Source organism: Aethalodelphis obliquidens, unplaced genomic scaffold, assembly GCF_003676395.1.
Source record: "Aethalodelphis obliquidens isolate GAN/ISIS:26980383/991018 unplaced genomic scaffold, ASM367639v1 scaffold20, whole genome shotgun sequence".
Classification (NCBI taxonomy): domain Eukaryota; kingdom Metazoa; phylum Chordata; class Mammalia; order Artiodactyla; family Delphinidae; genus Aethalodelphis; species Aethalodelphis obliquidens.
Window position 1 is genome coordinate 1,211,277 of NW_020837964.1, and position 20,315 is coordinate 1,231,591.

A 20,315-nucleotide genomic window follows, 5' to 3' on the forward strand; every position below is an offset into this window, starting at 1 on the left:
GGCCCCCCCCCCCCCCGCAGGGTTCTAGAAGTCTCCAAGGGCCTGGGCCCAGAGCAGGGCGGGCTGGGAGGCTGTGGGCCCCGAGGGGTTCCACCAACGTGGAACCAGGCCCAGAGAGGGCAAGCACCTCACTCGAGGTCACGCAGCAGACCAGGCAGCGGGGTCAGTGGGGGTCTGCGGGGCGGGGCGAGCCACCTCGCTGTCCCCTTGGCCTGCTCACTCATATGCTGGCTCAGCCCCTCCCACTGCAGATGCAGCTCACCGGGCCCCCCATGGTCCGGAACTGAGGGTGGTGGGACCTGCCCATGGTCACCAGCTCTCAAGCCCAGCCGTTTTGCTGCCCCCAACTTGACCGTCCTGACTGGGTGGCAGCTGAGGCCCTAGGAAGACAGAGAGATAAGGGGACAGCGGGTGGAGGTGGTGTCTGTCCTGCAGCTCTCAGCAACAGGGCTGTCCCTGCCCTTCTGGGACTGAGATGCCTGGTCGGGGGAGGGAGCTCCTAGTAACCCAGCTGCCAGGGGATGAGGCCTGACCCCGGTCAGCCCCGAGGCTCCAGGACCTGGGTCGGTACCAGGGCGTGTCCCTTTCTGCCTGTGGCTTCCTCTCGTGTGAAGTGGGGGATGAGAGTGCCCACCTCCCAGGTCGTTGCAAGGTCACATGACACAACAGGTACAGGGCCAAAGGGCAGGGCCCAGCAGGGTGGGTGCTCGGTGACCACGGGAAGTTGGCAGGGGGCTGGCTGGGCTGAGCTGCGGTCCCTGCACAACCCTGGCCAGGCTCTCAGCCCCTCTGGGCCTGGGGGGGGGGACCCATCCCCAAAGCAGACACCAGTGGCTGCTCTCAGAGCTGATGGGGCTCCCTGCAGCCCAGGCGCGGTGCCGCGTGACCACCGTGCTCGCCTCCATGGCAAGTGCCGCGGCAGCGTCTGCCTGGGTGTCCCGGCCCCAGTACGCTGTGGGGTTGCTGCCCGTGGCGGGGCAGAGCCCTAATCTCGTGGATACACTGAACAGGGCTCCCGGGCAGGCACAGGAGACCACCTCCTGGGCGGCACGAGAGGTGAGAGCCCGACCATGTGGGGCGGGCGCCCCCGAGGCTGCGGGGGCCCGTCTGGACACTCAAGGCCCGGGGCTGCTCTCCCTCCCTTCTGCTCTGTGGTCATGGAGCCTTTGGGCTGGGAGGGGAGGGTTCGTCTGCGTGGATGCGAGGCCCTGCTCGCGTGTGACCCTCCCGTGATCCGGCGGGAGGGGGCAAATGGGGCCTGGAGAGAAACGGCCAGCAGACAGCAAATTCCCATCAGCTCCTCGGGACACCCCCACTTCTGGGCTCCACCCTGTCGGCCCGTTTCTGATCCTGTTTACAGACGGGGCAACAAGGCCCCGAGGAGGGGGAGACCTGGGCCCTGGGGCATGAGGAGGGCTGCGGGACCGTGCGTGGTGGGCAGCCAGCTGCTCCGCAGGCGGCCCGCACATCTGCCGGAGCCGTGCAGCTTCTCCCATCTGGGCTGGTTGCCCAGGCCCAGGCCCTGGCGAGACTCCCACCCTGGCTGCCGACAGGCTTTTCTCTGCGCTGTGCCGCCTTTCAGGGCAGGAAGAAGGCTGACAGGCCCATGCAGCCTGGGGCTCCAGGACCAGGAGACCCAGGGCCATGGGGCACTGGCCCGTCCCCTGGATCAGGCCACACCTGAATGCCACATCAGGAAACAAAAAGGGGCGGAGCTTGATCCTAACCCTGGGTGTCACCAGTGACCACGGCGCCTTTGGAAAGACTCCGGCTCTCATGTGTGACTCATGGGGACAAAGTGTCAAGGGAACATGGTTAAAAAAGCTTGGGGTAAAAATGGGTGCGGTCCGTTTCTTCTGCTCTCTTCCAGTTGAGAAAAGCAGTTGGAGAGATCAAGGGACCGTGTGAGGTCACATGGCCAGCAAGTAGCACAGGAGAGTGAAGCCCAGATCCCTCTGACCCCAAAGCCACGACCCCAGTGCGGGCGTTGTGCCGTCACTCACAGCAAACCTGGCACATCAAGGGGCCGGACGCTCCGGACCCCAAGCACAGTCCCGTCCCCATTTCACAGGTGGCAGCAACAGAGCTGAGCGGGGCAGGAAACACGCCCGACGCCAGCCCTGCACACAGGCCCGGCCCCAGGACCCCGACCGCACGGCAGACAGCACAGCCTAGATGGCAGGAACAAGCTGACGGTCACCCTCCAGGGAAGACGGGCTGAGGGAGCCGTGGGCGCACGTGAGCGCTGGCTCAGGAGCAAAGCCACTCGAGCAGTTAATCCTCCTAGCGCTCTCCGGGGCTGGGTGAGGGGCTCCACCAGCCCGGGCGTCCCCACAGAGCCCCTCGCAGGGCCCGGACCCTGGCAGGAGGGGAAGCTGGAGGGGCCGGGGAGCTATGAGTTGAGGGCACACATGAAAATGGGGACTGGCTGTCACAGGTTAAATACCCGATGTCACGTATGGCCTGGGATCTCTGGCCTCGTTGGGGGAAGCGGACGCCACGGCCGAGCCAGGCTCTGGTTCCTGCAGGGCCGCGACCTGCTGCTGCCCTCAGACGGTGAGCACCTCTCCCTAGGACGCCGCCCCAGCCCGCGCCCGTCCTGCGGCCAAGCTCGCCCCATCACTGTTGTGCTGTTTATGTTACTGAGGGCCCGGCTCTGGAGTTGTGACCGTGACCAAGACGGATGGACGCCCATTTCCCTGACGGGGAACGTTAGAAGAGAGGACGTTCCTGGGAGCTGCCCCCAGCGGCCCCCGGATGTCCCTGGTCCTACCGCCGCCTGGGGAAGTCTCACAGCTCTCTGCTGGCCCTGGTGCCCTCTGCCGGCACCCAGCCCCCTGAGTTCCGGGCCGGGCAGGCTGTGCAGAGCCTGAGCCTGCCTGGACGGGGTGGCCTTCTCATTCCAGGCCAGAGGTTTTCAAAGGGCTTCGAGCCCAGAACGTCCTTCCTAAGAAGTTGCCCACAGACCCTGCACTCACAGTGGCCGGTGGCAGGGGCTGCACTGGAGAGGGTTCCAGAGCTCAGACCCGAGAGAGCCTCTCAAGGCCCTCCCTTGGGGTGGGGCACACCTGCCCCCCACACCGGCTGCCTGTCAGCCTCCCCTCTCCTGCCAGGCTCTGCCCGGTGGCTGCGTCACATGGGGCAGCCCGAGCGTGGGGTGGAGCCGGCAGGCAGGCGAGGTTCCTGGAGCCGACGGCAGAGGGGGCTGGCAGGGCGGCACTGCGGCCGGCCCAACGTGGGCCAATGGGCGCTAGGTACGGTGCCTGTCACAGGGCCCGGGCTGGGGAGGGCCCTCTGGGGGCACGCCCTGGCTGGACCTGTGTTCCCGAGTCCCCTCACGCGTGCACTGGGGCGCCGCCATCGGCTGCCGAGCCCTCCCCACCTCTGCCGGTTTGCGGTGCCCTGAGCTGCTACCACGTCCAGCACCGTGGAGCCCACGTGTGTATTCTACTGACTCCCAGTCTCTCCGTTAGAATGTCAGCCCCTTGGGCCAGGGTCACTGTCAGCCGGCTGTGTCCTAAAAGCGCCTGGGCCCAGTGGACCCCCGTGAGCACCTGAGTCTGGGCGACACTGGCCAGACGCGGAACTGGGGCTGGACGCCTGAGCCCTGCTGACGAGCCAGAGGCCTGGGAGAAGGGGCATCTGGTCCTGCTGGGCTGGGCAGGGGGCGGGCGGGGGCGGTCCTCCTCCTGTCTGCTCTCACCTCCCCTGACCCCGGGACGCACAGAGGCCCAGAGCCTCACCTCGGGCTCCAGCTTCCCATCTGCAAAGAGGCGGCATGGGGGGTGGGCAAGGAGGAGGACACGCTGCCCCCTGGGCCTGGAGTCCACCGTGGATCGGCCCCACCAGCCAGCTGGGTAATGGCCGGGCAGGGCGGGCGGCCCCCAGGTTCTGGAGCCCTGGGCCTGCCCACCCCCCTCCGCCCCCGCCAGCTGGTGCCGTGAACTTCTCCTCCTATCACTGGGACATCGCCGGGGATTATTGATTTTTTGACACAGAACAACAGCGTGTCTTTATCGGGCTGAACCCTGGCCCCAGCTAATGGTGGAGCTGGGACCGCCTGGGGATAGCCAACAGCGCAGCATGGGCCCAGCCCCACACCAGGTTTCTGACGGCCCCTTCACCATCCCCACCCGGGTCAGAGCCTTGCCCCCCGTCCCACGGAGCCTGAGCACCGCGGCTCCCCGGGGGCCTCAAAATGGGAGGCCTTGAGGTCTCTCCAGCCTTCTCAAAAAGCTTAAATAACAAAAGGCGCCCTGGGTCCCTGGCCTTAGCCTTCCCACCTGTGAAGTGGGCGGAGGGCCCTGCAGCCCCTGGCCCTTTGGTCTTGGGAGACCCTGCGGACTGAGAACAGGGATGGGTGGGGGCCCCTGGCTCTCCCCAGCCCAGCCTGGTCCTGGAGGGTGGGCTGGAAGCAGGACCGGTGAGATAAGGTAAAGAAAACACCTCCCGTGCAAGCAGCTTATCAGGCTCCTATCAGCCTGGGCCTCCCGGCCCCTACCCTGTTTTTCCAGGAGCCAACGCCACCGCCGCCACCGCCACCGAGGGCCCTTCCTTCCGGTCAGCCTCCAGCTCACCGCCTCCCAGCTGGCCCGGCGGCCCACCCTGCTCCCTGTGTCCCAGGGCCCCGCCCTCCTGTCCCTCGGAGCGCCGTCTCTCTGCTGCAGATGGGCAGGAGGGGTGGGCATGAGGGCAAGCGAGGGTCTGGGTGGAGGCCGGGTGGTCAAGGGGGTAAAGGGAGGGTGCCCCGCCCTGCCGCTGCCAGGACCTCGGCGCTGCCCCCAGCCTCGGGCCAGTCCCGTCCTACCCCCGCCCAAGGGGCAGCAGCGGGCACTGCGGTTGGCCAACACCATCGAGAATGTCCTGACACTGCACCACCCCGCAGGACCGGCCCTTTAGGAAATAAGAAGCTCCCTCCAGAGAACGCGGTGGGCCCTGAACTCCTGCAGATCCTTTATGAGCACGCTGGCTGCTCCACCCACAAAGGAGGCCGAGCCCGGCGAGCGCTATGTCCTGCCCAAGGTGCCACGGCTCAAACTGGCACACTGGGCCCCAGGGCCCCTGAGGATGACCAGCACGAGGGAACTGCTAAAGCCCCTCTCGTAAGCCGTGCGCGCTCACTGTAGCGCGTGGAACCAGCAGACACCTGCTTTCAGGGCACTGATGACTTAGTCCTCAAATCACCACATGCCCTAAGGGGTGGTTATTCCCCGCCTTCACAGACGAGGAGACCGAGGGTCAGAGGGGACCTGGCCACACAGTGCGATGGGGTGACTGAGTTCAAGTCCAGGCCCCCGACCCCTGTCCAGTGCTCTGTCCTTCCTGCCCCTTCAGGGGGAGATAAGGAGGAATAATGCTTGGGCAGGGGCCCAGGAACAGGAGGCTTGGAGGACAGACCGGGCCCAGGCTGGTCCCCACCCCAGACACAGCTCCCTCCTGCCCAGGAACACCCAGGGCTCCCCCACTGGGCCCTCGATCGAGCACTGTGCCGCCACCGCCAGGGTCTCAGCCTCGGGACCCGTTGCTGTCACCCGCCAAGGTCACTGCTCCTGCCCTCTGGGACCCAGCAAGGTCCCGGGCCTTCAGGGGCCGGGGCAGCAGAATTCTGGCTGAACTAGCCAGGACCCAGGAACCAGGGAAGGTGGTGGGCGGCGGTGGGGCTGCGCCAACGTCAGCCCCGGATCTGGGTGTTCGTGGGAAGACGCACGCACGGGCACAGCAGCACGGGTATCTGCGTGCAATTTGCTTCCTTTAGAATCATTTCTCCCCTTTCTTGGAGAAATTCTGCCGACCAGAGCAGAAATAAAAAAATAAATGGCTTGCTATCTTCCACACGGCTGTGATGTCCGTCCCCACCACCCTATGCCTGTCCGCGCTGAGATGATTTTTCGGGGGTAAATTCCTAGAAGCTGAACTGCTGAGTCAAGGCAGGGGCATCTCAGCACCCTGAGGGGCTCAGGCAGCTCCAGCCTGAGCACCTGGACGTGTGTGAGCGCTCGCGGGGCTGGGGGTGGACGGCCTGGTGCCTGTTGCACCCAGCAGCTCCCAGCCCCACAGAGACCACGGGTGGACCTGGGACAGCCGGGTGGATGCCAGGGCCATCTGCCCGAGGCATGGGGGCTGGGGCGTGCTGTGGGGGGATGGGGCCAAGGAGGGGTGGCCACAGAGGCTCCGCCTGCAGGGGGAGGGGGTGGCCAAGGAGGCAGGACCCCTCCCCCCCAACACACAATAAGCCCCCGATAGCATCGCTCATTTCAGGCCCCGCTCAGCCCTTTCGGGCAGGATATGACCAGCCCTCAAGCCGATGGCGGCCCCTTTGTCCCATCTCCAGGGACCGATCTTATCGGCTGGCTGCATCCACCGCCGCCATAATGGAAACATGCGGTGAGGAAATAAGAAGTTACGCGCAGAGATAGAGGCCTAATAACAAATAAATAAATAAATGAGAAGCCCAGCGCCGCACGGGGTGGGGGCTCAGGGGACAGCATCAGATCAGGGGCCGGGCCGGGCGGCTCCCGTCCCGGGTCTGGGAGACACTCTCAGCTCGCCCAGCCTCGGTCTCCTCACCTGTCAGGTGGGCCCGGCAGAGCCGCCCGCGCCCTGAGCTTCGGGGAGATCCCGTGACAGACGGAGCCCAGAACCCCGGCGGTGGGCCCCAGACCCCGATACGCCCCAGCTGGGGCTGTGGGACCCTGCGCAGGAGGGGCCGCCGCGACGCACACGCTGCCACCCCCCGTCCCCCCGCTGCCCTGCCCATCCGGTTCCTCCAGACAGCCTGAATGTCCTGTCCCCGTCCCACAGGAGAGCAGCCCGAGCCCAGAGAGGGCGCCGCGGCCCCGAGGACCCAGAGGGAGAGGTGACAGCTAGAAGCCAGGTCTGCCCTGGCACCAGTGGCGAGGGCCCTGCCAGCCCGGAGTAGCGGGACGGTAACAGTGCTGGGGACGGTACCAGGGGCAAGGGTGACCCTACTGGCCCCAGTAACCGGGACCGCACAAGCCCTGGGGACAGCGCCAGCAGCAGTGCCCGCCCTGGTCCTGGGAAGAGAACCCGCCCGCACTGGCAACGGCACCGACAAAGGCGACAGAGCAGAGTGGCCGTGACCGCCTGCCGTGAAGGCCAGCCTGTCATCCCAGGTCCCCCCACGTGTGCGTCCGTGGGCTTTCCACCAGGGAGGCAACGGTAGGGAGGGGAGCTGACGGGTCCCAGGCCGCACGGCCGGGCCACGGTGAGTCTGAGCTTGGGCCCAGGAGGACGACTGGGAAGGAAACTTCCAGAAGGGGCGGCCATCTCCAGAGGCTCCCAGGTGGGGCTGGGCAGACCTGCACCCCCTGATGTCTGGGAGGCCCTGGTGGGGCAAAGGCGGACGCTCAGACGCCCAGCCTGGGGGGGTGGCCCGGGCAGGAAGCCGGTGGAGGGCGGAGGAGGAAGCGGCTCGATTAGCGCCCACGGCCGCAGATAGCCACTCCCGGAAGGCGGTGAGGTCAGCGGGCAGCGCGGGGCAGGAGGCCAGGCATCGGCCCCCAGCCGCCGCCAGGACAGCGGAGACCCGGGAGAACCCCGTGGGGCGGGGCTGGGGGGCGGGACTGTGGGCTCCGGCCCTGCTCAGTTGCCCCGAACCTCTCTGGGCCTCAGTGCCCACATGTGAAATGCGGTGAGCACAGCACCGGCTGCCACGTTTCCGTCTCACCCGTTTCACAGGTCCCAGGTCCACCCTTGAGCCCCTACAGTCCACTCACCATGCAGCAACCAGCCCTCCCGCTGCCCCCAGGTCACCCCCCATGGTCTCACCACTGGGCCTTTGCGCTGGCCATGCAGGCAGTTTTCCCAGGTGTCCGCAGGGCTGCCCCCCACCCACCACTGAGCTCTCGGTGCAAATCCCCGAGGGGGAGGGGCTCGCCACCCCCTGCACTTCTCAGTCACATTCCTTGCTTAGCCTCTGTGCCCTGGCTGACCACTCTCTGCTTGGGCCGCGGCTCCTGGAGGGCAGCGGCTGGCTGCATATCCAGGGTCTATGGCAGGGACCAGCACACAGTAGGTGCTCAATAAATGAAACTGCAAGTGAGCGAGCAGAACGGGCTCCACGGCAGGGGAGTCTGACAGGACGGCGGCTGAGTCTCGCTGAAGAGCGGCCCGCTGACCACCTGCCCCTCTCATGGGTCCTGGCCCCCACCTGACCCCGACGCCCAGGCCTTCGTCAGGGGCAGATGCTGAAGTCAGAACTGGGCCAAAGGGCGGCTCCCCACTGGCCAGGCTGATGGTGCCGGGCGGTCAGCACCTCCAGGGTGAAGAACTGCTAACCGCAGCGAGGGGACTGCCCAGGGCTGAGGGGTCAGCAGCCCGACCACGGGGGAGGCCACGGCTTCAGCAGCCCCTCAGGGTAGAGGGAGCGGAGGCCCCTCTGCTCAGGGCCTTTTTGGGGTGCCGTGTGTGGCCCGGTGCCTGGGCCCCTGGTGCCCACTGGGCAGCGCAGGACATGGCATCCGTGCAGGCCAGGCCAGCCGTGAAGGAGAGGCCGCGGGCTCTCGGTCCCCACCTCGGCCCCGGCCTGGGAGCTCTGCCCCACACGGCCCTGCTCGGAGAGGGGGGCAGCTCTGAGCTTTGGTGGTGGATGCTGGCCAGGGGTTTGGGCCCCTACCCTGGCCTGGGGACCGACGCTCCGGGGAGGGGCTGGAGAGGGTGTCATGGAAGAGCTCAGGGCCCAGGAGACAGCAGGCAGCCGAGGTATCCGTCCCTCACCCTCGGCCCACGCTGGCCGAAGCCCGTAACCCCCGAACCCCACTTCCAAGACAACCACCTACAGACGGGATCCTCCCCTCTCTGAGCCCACCCCCTCCCTCCTCGCCCCAGCCGGGCCCACCCTGGCCTCAGGGCTCTCGCCCTGGCCGTGCCCTCGCCTGGTACACTGTCCCCAGGAGGCAGCTGGTTCCCCTCCCTTTTCTGGTCTTTGCCCACATGAGGCTCAGGACACCCTACTCAGAACTGCCCCCCCTTTATTCCGAGCCCCCCCTCCTCGGACGGGGGACATTTTCACTTCTCTATTATTTAGTCTCTGTCTCCCTGATGAGAACAACAGCTCTCTGGGGGCCTGGACTCTGCTGGCACCGAGCCAGGTGCTTAAAACACAAGTGTTTATTGAGTGAATAAACGACCTCCTTCTCTTGCCCACCCCTGGGCTGTACACCCCACACTCCTCTGTTTCTACGGCCCGTGCCACCACACAACACACCTGCCACTTCTGCCCGCAGTAGGTGCTCAGTAAACACCTGGGAAGGAAGGCCAACTGCGGGCACACACGGCCCCTCCTTAGGACCCCCCAGCTCCGGGAGTCTTGGCCTGCTCAGCTGTCGGGGTGGGGGGTCAGGATGCGCGGAGGGCCCCCTGTGGGTTTTCAAGGAACATGGCCCTCGGGGGACATCTGGGCTGAACCCCCTTCCCTGGGGTACCGAGAAGAGGTGGCTCCTGACACAGCTGCTGGGTCTGACCCCAGGCTGAACCCTGCCATCCACCATCGCCCCCTCCTGTGCCCCTCACCGCCCCCCCCCGCCCGCTAATCTAAGATAAACAGGCCTATGGGGCCGCAATGCCAGGCCCAGTGATAACGCGAAATAGCTGAAATGATTTTTCCCACCCACACATGCTGAGCTGGCGGGAGGGGACGCGCGGCCAAGCCGTATCGGCCCATCTCCCCAGCTGTCCATCAGGACAGGCCGTCCTGCCTCAGCTGCCCGCCCACCGCCCGATAACAAACCTTGAGGTTTGCATAGAAACACCAGGCGGCGAGATTAGTCCACCGAGTACAGCCCAGATAGCAGCCATCGCCCTTGCTCACGCTCCCGGCGTGAGGACTCCCAGCCTCCAGCAGGCCCTCGGAACCTCGGAACCCCGGCGCGGGGGCGGGAGTGGGGGGGTAGGGGGTGGAGCGGGCTCCAGTCCCCAGGCAGGAAACGGCACGGATGCATCCTCTGGCCCCTCCCACCAGCTGCCCGCCTCCCCGTGCGCCCCAAGGTACTAGCCCACTAACCCACTCTCCGCAAGGCAGCTGACCAAACGTCCCACTTAACACCCCACGCCCCATTTTACAGCCAAGAAAACGGAGGCGTCTCCCTACGGTCCATGGCATTGAGCCCAAACTCTGAGCCATTTGTGCCCTGTCTCATCTCTCCCCAACCCCGTTCCAGCGTCTAAGGCTCCAGCCACGCCCATGCCGTCCAAACCTCAGGGTCTTTGCACGTGCCAGCTCCTTGCCCGAACACCCTCGGCCCACTCCAATTTATCCTTGGGGATGGGGGGGCCCACCTACGGTGCTGTCCTGGCCCGACCACCTGGCTGTCCCCTCTGCTGACGTGCAGTGAGTGGGGACATGGCCAGCCTTCCCATCTCTGCCTCTAGGGCCTAGGATGAAGCTGAGGCAAAAGAAGGTGACACCTAGGGCTTCCCTGGTGGCGCACTGGTTAAGAATCCGCCGCAAAATGCAGGGGACATGGGTTCGAGCCCTGGTCCGGGAAGATCCCACATGCTGTGGAGCAACTAAGCCCGTGTGCCACAACTACTGAGACTGCATGCTACAACTACTGAAGCCCACGCGCCTAGAGCCCGTGCTCCACAACAAGAGAAGCCACCGCAATGAGAAGCCCACACACAGCAGCGAAGAGTAGCCCCCACTCGCCGCAACTAGAGAAAGCCTGCACACAGCAACGAAGACCCAACACAGCCAAAAATAAATCAAATTTTTTTTTTAAAAAAAAAGGTGATACCTCATGTTCAGTCAGTTGAAATTTGTTCTGTAAACAGTGGTCACCAGGAAAGAGTTCCAGGCCCTGAGACACTTACAGGTGAAGGGGACCCCAGTCCTGGGGCTCTGATCACACAGCCAGGTCACAGGACTGGCCACCCCCTTCTTTCCTGGACCCGTGGAGCCCAGGCCACTTGACTAGCCCCCAGAGCCAATGGGGAGCCCCTGTGGGCCCCCTGGGTTCATCACCTTGCTCCCCAGCTCCGCACGGCACCCCCAGTGGACAGCCCTGAACTCGGGATGTCTGAACCACGTTGCCTCCCAGACAAGCTGTCAGAGACCTGGATGGATGTGTGCTCGTTCTCACCTCCCCTGTGCGGGACACAGTGGGGTGGGGAGGGCAGAGGAGTGACACCTGCTTGGTCCACCCCAGGCAAGTCCCTGGGTGGAGGGGACCCCCCACGAGATCTGGCTGCAGAGGAGGCTCCCGGACCCCTGGGGCCCCAAACCCAGGCCTGGGGCCCCAAACCCAGGCCTAGCGTCCATTCACTGCCCTCCCTCCGTTTTCTCATGACCTGGCCAGGAGGTCATGGTGACTGCCACTGGACAGAGGCTCCGACGGGGGTCATGAGGTAGGTGACAGGCTCAGGACCCCACAGTCGGAAGGGACCCTCAGGGCTCTCAGCCCTTGTGGGGGCTGCCTGTCTGCACGACCCTCTGCTTTTTCTGGATGTCAAGTGTGGAGACAGAGGGGGCAGCGGGTCACTGGGGGCCGCGCACCCTGATGGGCAGAGGGCACCGGGGACCACAGAGCTAAGGCAGTGGCAGCTACCCTCCCAGATGCGCCTTGGGGATTTCAGATTCTAGCTCTCAGCCATCTGCATATCAGAATTTTAAACAGCCAGCCCCTTGAGCGCACAAGGTCATTTCAAAGATAAAAATACCCAGCTCTCCGGGTCCCTGCTGCCCAACCCCTCTCCCTTCACACTCCAGCCAGCGGCTCAAGGGAAGATGAGGGCCGGGTAGGGCCGGGCAGGGCAGCCCCCTGCCCATGGCGGGCCATTCCCCACAGACCCTCAGCCGGGGGGTGGGTCCCCCGCTCTGCTCTCATCCACTTTCCCTGAGGCAACCCGAGGGGACCCCCATCTCCCTCGGGACCAACCCCCCCGCCCACCTGGCACCCTGCTCAGTTCCCCCGGGAGCCTGGTGTGGGCTGTGCTTCTGCCCGGCACTCTCCACGCCCACGTCCACGCGGACCTCGTGCCCTCAGGCCCCTCAGGGTCACCTTTCCGTCTAGGACCCCTGCCTTCCCACCCAGTCCACGGTTGGCTCGCCGGTGGCGTTTGGGCTCCATGAGGACGCAGGACGCCCCGGCCTCTCCCGAGGCAGCAGGCGTTCACCCTGCACCGTGCAGCGTGGCCTCTGCTCCAGCCTCACCCACCCACATAGCGGCTGCTGCCCAAACTGCTCAGAGGAGGGAGGTGACATCTCCGAGGCCAAGCGGTCTCTGACCCAGCCTGGATCCCGGGTTCCTGACCGTCAGTGGGGACCCCTGGGCCAAGGTGCCCATCACCAGTAGGGGCATGAGAGGTGGACCCTCCCTTCCCCGCTCCATGGCCATGTGCTCAGCTGGCCAAGGGGTTGCGGTGCCTTCCTGCTCGACAGTGGAATTCTGGTCTCAGAGAGCAGCTTCTCCCTGGAACCTGCCTACACGTCCCCTCCCCTACCCACAGGCACCCGGGCCACCAGGGCAAGATGACGGGACTGAGTGGGGAGCTGCTCTGCCCTGCGTCCCATTTGTACAGATGAGGAAACTAAGGCCCAGAGAGGTCGAGTAACCAGCCCACAGTCGCTCAGCAAAGCTGGACCCCAGCCCAGGCAGGCAGGCAGGCTGGCTCCGGCCTCTCAGCACTGCTGGGGTGGGGGTGGTTCCCACTTGAAGTCACACTTGAGAACTGGCCGCCGGCAGCTTGTGACCTGATGATGGTCACAACGTCCAAAAGTGACCACGACACTGACCACATCCCAGCCTGGGTCGGGAGCTCTGGGGTCGCCGGGTCACGGGTGGGAGGAGGGAGCTAGCGTGGGGACAGTAACAAGGCCCGGAGAGAACAGGCCCCTTGCACACCCGCACTCTCGTGTTTACAAAGCCCTCAAGGGTCCAGGACCTCGCTGTGTCTGCAGCGCGTGTCGAGAGCCCCCTGGGAGGACAGGAGCTGGGAGGCCTCCCTCCTGCCTGGTGCCGTGTGGTATCTCCTGGGGGTCTTTGTGGCCACCTGCTCGGGGCCTTGACTGCTGTAGGCAGGGCAGCTGCGCTGCACCCACCATGCAGCTGGAGAGAGGCACTGAGACCCAGCCTCTCTGCCGGGCTGATGTCACCTGCCCCTGGGACCCTGCAGTGTCAGCACCCTCCCCGGGCGATGGGTCTCACCCACAAGCCAAGTCTTGGCCAGCAGACAGTGGCCAGAAAGGCGAGATGGGGGCGACCACCTGCAGGGGCGGCACAAGGTGTGTGCGAGCCCTGGCCTCCAGGGCCTCCCCTCACGCAGCTCACATGGGAAACCGAGGCTTGGGGCCCAGTCACTCCTCAAAGCCAGATGGCACAGGGTGCCCTGTGGTCCAGACCAGCCCGCCATCCCAGAGGGAAAGGTGGGGGTGCCCCCAGGCACAGGTCGGGTCCCCAGGGCTGCACTTTTCCCCATGGGGGACGGGGCAGGAGGGGCAAGTGGAGATCAAAAGACAAACTCAGAGGGTGGGGTGGGAGGAGACACGAAGGGGCGGGGCCCAGAGGGACAGCGAAGGGAAAGGGGCCGGGGAAGCTCACAGGGCACCAGGACCTGCAGCGAAGGCCCCGCTGGACACCCCTGTCCCCCCGCCAGTTCCCGGGCTGGGCACTGCCCTTGGGGACGGCGACCCAGGCAAGCCTGCCACCGTATCGCCAGCACGGCGGCCCCTGTGAGATAAGAGCCCACGGGGCCTCTCTGGCTTCCCGGCCGGGTGATAAGTGTGGCCTGTTTGGGGTCTGATAGGGGGCGGCCACCACGGCGGTTGGCCGGAGGCTGCTTATCGGGCCATCGCTGCCCACTGCACAGAAATTCCTATCTGTGGGGGCCGATAGGGAGCCCCCCAGCCCCCGAGGACGCAAATAGCGCAGGAAGCTCCTGGGTGCACCCACCCAAGCCACGGCCCCCGCGGCCAGGTTCCAATCTCCAGGGGCCTCTGCCTTCCCATCTGTAAAACGGGGACGGTGATACTAAGTCCGCAGGGTGGGCGGGGACCGACCGGAGGACAGCTGAGGCTGCGTCTACACACTTGCTGCCAGGCGGCGGGTCTGCATCCTGGCTGTGCCCCCTCGCGGGTGGTGACGTGGACAGACCCTTTAGTTGCTCTGTGCCTGGATCTCTCCGTAAAGGGGAGGGTCGCCTCACCCCTGCCTCGAGGGGCTGGTGTGAGGACCGCCTCGCACATTCCTCCCCACGGTCACCCTATCCAGCAGCTGCTCTCTCAGCCCCCCGCCTGCCCAGCGGCCGATCAGGGCCCACAGGCACCAGGCGGTCCCTGGAATGTGCGCGCCACGGGCCGAGGCAGCGCTGAGCCAGCGTCTCTGGGTGCTTCGTCGTTACCCTGTCCTAGAGCTGGGGAAACGGAGGCAGCAGAGCGGTCTGACCACGGGCACCAGCCCCACAGCACTGTCCCCTGCGTGCGGAATGGCCCAGCCCCGGCAGGTGGGTACCTGGCTCAGCTGCGCCCGACCGGGCTGTGAGGGGCTCATACACACACGACCTGTCCCTGGCCAGGTGCTCCTTGTGAGGAGAGGACGTCCCTGCCAGGGCCCTTGGGGCCCCTCCCCTGCCTGTCACTGAGTCACTGAAGTGGGGTGGGGGGCGGCCGAGTCCATCCGGAGGGCAGCGGTGTCCCTGTGCTAAGCCCCATTCCCGTCCTGGGGCAGCAGAGGGGACCCCCAGCCTGTCTGACCCAGGATGCTTCACTCCCAGGCAGCACCATGGTCCATGCAGGTGGGAGACGCTGGCAGTAGACTGTTTCCCAGTGGTCTGGGGTCACCATCTAGGCTGGGACCACCAGGCCCATCCCTCCCTCTCTGGGCCTCAGACACCTACCTGCTGTAGGAGGAGGTGTGTTAAACCAGCAGGGGGACCAGAAGGCACACGTGCCACCTCACCTCCTTGGTGCCACGCAGACATCACTAATCGATCCCAGCACTCTTTCCCTGACACCTTGGGATCCTGATGAAGGGTCCACATGGCCACTCAAATTGAACCTGGCAGGAGGCCATCTCTGACACCCCTGGGAGACCATGGGGGTCCTCTCTGCCCTGGTGTGGTCTCCCTGACCCCCCGGCAAGATGAGGCCCTTGCCACGTGCCTCCTTTCCACTGGCCACTGACTGCATTTGTGTCATCACAGCTCTCTGAGGACCCTGTTTGCTCAGAGCTGTACCTCGGGGACACAGCAGGTGCTCGATGTGTGCTTGCTACGTGCACGTGCGCCCGGCCTGAGTGCGCAACCTCCATTCTCTCCCTCTGTTCCCGAGGACCACGCCCTCCCTCCTTCACCCAGCAGCTCCCAGGACCCCTCCGAACTGCCCCGGTTCCCCTCAGCCACGTCACTTGTACTTAGGAAGCATGACAACAGCCGACGCGCCCAGCCTGCCCTATACTCATACGTCGGTGGAAGCGGGGAGCCGCGGGCACAACACATCTGGTGGGCCCTCCAAGGTCAGAATTCCAGCTACAAGCGGGGGTGGGGCAGTGCTGGGAGCACGAAACCGCCTTCAAAGACACTCCTGATCCAGGACCCGGTGGCTTGGAACGGCCTCCGGCCCCCCGCTGCAGCCACCCAGGGGTGGGTCCCCTCCACCCACACAGGCTTGAGCCCCTAGCTGGGCTGGGAAGGCGCAGGTACTCGGGCCGCTCCAGACTCACATTCCCACCTCCAGGGAAGCCTCAGAGGCGTATCTGCTGCTAGGGGCCTGGGGTTTAGCCCTGAGCACCGGCACAGCTTGGCGCCCACCTCCAGGGAAGCCGCTGGCCCACAGGCTGGCTGGACTTTGCAACAGGACAGACCTGGGCCTGCTGCACCCGTGCTGTCAGGGTGGCCAGCTCCCAGGACCCCCAGAAGGCTGGGCCCCAGGGCTGCCCTGGAGAGACAAGGCCGCCAGACCCCGGACACAGGCGCGCTTACCTGGCCCGCTCCAGGGGCTGCTGGCCTCTTCCTCCTCCAGCCTCGTCTCTGGCTCCGGACCCTCCGTCTCCTCAGAGCCTCCTGGGGACGTGGGGGCGGGTGGTAGCGGTGGGGGTGGAGGAGTAGCATCTGCAGGAAGGAAAACACCAGAAGGTTCTACTGAGCCTCGGGGCACCGAGTTGCCCGCCCACCCCAGCCTGTGGCCGGGAGGGATACTGAGGCCCAGGTGGGTGAGCACGTGGCACAGTTCCGGCCACCACCCTCCCCCCACCAGCTTGCTCTCAGGGGGCGCCGTCAGACATCTCAGTTTCTCCCCCTTCATTTTTGGCCTTGAAAAGCCCTCAGCCCCTTATTAACTGCGGCAGCGATAGCTGCCCGCCCGGCACGCCCAGGCCAGCAGGCACACGCGTGGCCCGGATCCCTGGTCTCCTCGGCCGGCAGCTGGGGGCTCCTCCGCCAGGCCCCGCACCCAATTCCAGCCCAAAGGGCATATTTGCCTTCCCTGCTGGGCCCGATAACCACCACGGCCCCCAATCGATGAGGCCCGTAAAAGCCCCCCCCCTGGTGACGTCACGTGCCCGGCAGATTATTAATACCCGCGATAAGGGCCGTGATTAACATCGAATAAATCAATCACACGGTATAAAAGTCCTATTATTTTTGGCTATAAATCAACGCGGCTGGCATCCGAGCTCCAGCCACTGCGCGGGAGCCGCACCGGGCCCGCCCGACAGGCAGACATTGCTCCTGCCGTCTTATCGCGCCCATCGGCGCGTTATCACTGAGGCCTGTGCCAGGTGCAACCCCGGCTGTTTTTTTCCAGCTCCTCCCCAGTCCCGCCCCCGCCCCCACCCCGTGCAGCCCAGCTCCCAGATCAGATAAGAGGCCCGGCTCCCCAGGGCAAAGTCCACCAGTAACCAGCCGCTAGCCCTTTGGAGAGCGTGGCCCCCATTAGCACACAGCACCCGATGACGGTGGTGGTGATGGGGGGCCCCTCGCCACTCCCTGGGCCCTCGGAGGGGCTGGCGCCCCGTTACAGATGCGGAAACCAAGGCTCAGAAAGGGCAGGAGCCCGGGCGGGGACAGGCCGGGGTGAACGCTGGCCGCAGCACTAAACACTCATGGTGACGGTGAGGGTAGAGACAGTAACAGCTGTGAACAGAGCGCCAGAGCCCAGTCCCTGAGCCTCCACCCCGCCTGCTGCCCCGGGGCAGCTGCGGGTGACGGGAGCCCCTGCCTTGGTTTCAAGTCCTGCTAGCCTAGCCTCCTCCTCACTGCACAGCCCCAGTGACCCCAAGGGGCTGCCGCTGGGCAAAGGGACACAGGCCAGCGGGTCTCAGAGGACGAGGCTTACTGGGGGCTTGTGGTCAGCCGGGGGAGACTCTGGCACATTCTGGGGATGGGGGTCCACAGTGAGGAGCCCCCCACCGTCTGTGTAGGATCTCCACCCCCCAGTCCCAGCCCTGCAGGGCTCTCCTCCTGTCCCCTCTCTGTGCCACCCCAGGGCCTTTGCACGTACAGGTGTGTGTAGCACAAGGAACTCTACCTGTCCTGCAGGTTTCTGCTCACTGCCACACCCACCCCATCTTGCCTTCATTCCTGGTCACACCACCCACTAAAACGGCCCCATTTGTGGCTACGTCTCCCCCATGGGACTACTGTCTGGGGGTAACTCAGCCTCTGTGCACAAGGGCTTCGTGGTATGGAATGGGGATGTGAGATTGCTGTCCACGGCCGGCAGGGTGCAGGGGGGCGAGGGGAGCGGGGCTCAGAGCAGGGGCCAGGGCAGAGCCCACCCCGCCAAGCCTCCCTCCGCTAACCCCCCAGCCTCAGCTCCCCCTTCTGGAAAACAGGGGTGAGGGCACTGACCTCCCCCAGGGCCTCCACCGCAGTGAGGCCCAGACTCTTGGGGGGTCTTTGGGGGTCTCTGAGGGCACAGCGGGCCTGAGAGGATGGCCCGGCTTTGAGGCCCCTCCGGGGACCCAGACAGAGAAGGCCTCCTAATGTCAGGTTAACTCAGCCCTGGGTGTGTGTGTGGGAGTCTCTCCTTCCGAGTCCTGTTCTCAGCTTCAGAAAAGTGCCCCAAAACCCTGGGGAAACTGCCAGGAGGGCCCCAGGAGAGGTTCCAGGTGTCCAGGGTGGGGTAGGGTGGGGAGCAGACAGAGGGGACGGGAGAACCAACCTGAATCCGGACTTAGGGTTGCATCCCGCTCAGGTGCTTACAGGCTGTGCGACCCTGGGCAAGTCACTTAACCTCTCTGGGCCTCATTCGCCCGTCTGTAAAATGGGGTGATTTGCCTTAACAGGAGAACCTGCTCGGTACCGAGCCCCACGTCTGCTGAGGCACGCAAGCCCGTTTCATCGAGGGTACACGGAGGCCGGGAAGGGGTGTGGCTTTCCCCAGGTCACTCAGTGCCCATATGACCCCCTGCCTCACCCTGGACTAGACCTTCCCCACCGGGGCCTTGCTCTGCCCATCTCTGCCACTAGGGCTGGGCTTCCCAGACCCTCTGCAGGTGTGTGCATCTCCTCTACCCGGACCAGCCCCTCCAAGCCCCAGTGGGCACGGGCAGCCCACAGACGCCGCTCGGTGCAACGCCCATTTCGCAGGTGTGAGAACTTGAGTCCTCAGCGGGAACTGGCTCCCGTGAAGTCGCAGCGAGGATGCGGACGCGGGGAAGGGTGCCAGGATGCCAGGGCCCAGCCTGCCACGTCCACCGCCCGACTCACCTGGACTGGAAGGGCTCGGGGGCTCGGGCTCCAGGGCTGTGGCCTCTCGCTCCGGGAGGCCGGTGTCCACGGCCTGGGCCTCTTCTCTGGCCTCCATGTCTCTGAGGGAACCTGCAGACACAGCCCCAGGGGAGTCGTGAGGCGCTGCCCCCCACAGCCGGCGTCCTGACCCCCCCGGCACAGGCACAGCCCCGGGGCCGGGTGCAGTGGGGTCCGAGCAGGGTCTCGGCCCCCCAGGCGGTCAGAGGCCTCGAGGGAGCGGCCGTCAGCACGGGGGCTCTCCCCCAGGTCCCCCATGAGTAGATGTGCGAACCCCACCCACGTACCCACCCCAAGCCCTGCACCAACGCCTGGGGGCCACCGGCCTCCTGCTCACCTCGCCTGCCCCGCAGCCTCTGCCGACCCCACGGGCCGCTCTTGCCGGGACGCTGACCCCGGGCAGCCCGACCCCTCCCCTCTCCTCTGCTCCACGCGAGAGCGCAGCGCAGCGCTGGCGTCTTCTGGGCGGGGCCTCTGGGGGCTGCCGAAATGCAGGCGCACACTCTGCGGGGTCCCAGGGTCCCGGCGCACATCCACAACCCCCGCAGGTAAACATCTCCCGGGGCTCTGCACACCTGCCCCCTGGGCCTGGGACCCCTCCTCCAGGAAGCTGCCACACTCAGGTTCTGAGGTCTGAGGTTCTGAGGGAACGTGCAGAGGGCGGGCCCCGGTGCCTGGCACACAGGAAGAGCTCGTCAGCCTGATTAAGGGGGTAAATGGCTGATGGGACACAGGTGGGTGCGCAGCGTCTGCAGTCCAGCCTCCGCGGCCCACTAATCCTCCCTCAGGCCTCACGCGGGGGGTGCCCCATGGAGCCCTCCGTACAGGTGGGAAGGCAGACTGAGTCCCCAGACCACCTAGGAGGGTGGCGAAGCCAGACCCACAGCGTGTCCCGGAGTGCAGGCCAGGGTGGCAACCTGTGCCCCCGAGGTCAGAGGGGCAGTGCCAGCGCTGTGGGCGGAGAGAACGGCGGAGAACAGCTGTCCCGCTTCACACCGCTCTGCGAATCCCCCACAGGCCCCCTCCACCCCGTCTCAGCTGGGCCCTGGGGCCCGAGACAGGTGCCCGGGCAGCGCTGCCCCCTGCCCCACCACCTTCCCCAGCTCCTCCTGTGCAGACACCTGTCCGGCTGCACCCTCTGGATTCTAGCTCTGGCCCCACAGACCCACGGGCCCCGGGCTCCCCGGGACCCCTCAGAGCTGTACTGATAGCAGGAGCGCAGGCACTCACCTCCCGTCACTTCCCGTGGCCGAGGCCGGGCTCAGACCACACAGAACCAGCCCTGGGCTAAGCCTCACGGTCTCTCATCAACGCGCCCGCATGGTGGGCTCTGCGGCGGGCTGGGCACACCCGACTCGTGCCTCTGGGACAGGTGAGAGGCCTGACCCCCCGTGACCTCCCCTGGCAGACGCCGGGGCAGGAAGGCAGAGGCTCCCTGGGCCGTGGGACTGGCCCCCAGCCCGCACTGCCGGTTGCCCTGGCGGACAGCTCGCAGGCCTGCTTGCCTAACTCCTTCTAGAAGCCCAGGTGCTTCTGCGGCTCATTCAGAGCTGGAGATGGTGCCCCAGAGCTGTGGTCCCTCCTGCCGACGCCGGGACTTCAGGGCCTCAGCG

At 65.8% G+C, this 20,315-nt stretch overlaps 1 protein-coding gene across 1 annotated transcript in view; it reads right to left on the reverse strand.

The window, feature by feature from the left end:
- The window catches only part of ZFPM1 (zinc finger protein, FOG family member 1), a 73,830-nt gene that overhangs the window by 29,344 nt on the left and 24,171 nt on the right, over positions 1–20,315 (reverse strand). Inside the window, 2 exon segments of the mRNA XM_027119007.1 lie at positions 15,934–16,062; positions 18,664–18,774. Of these exon segments, the coding sequence (XP_026974808.1) occupies positions 15,934–16,062; positions 18,664–18,774 (240 nt within the window).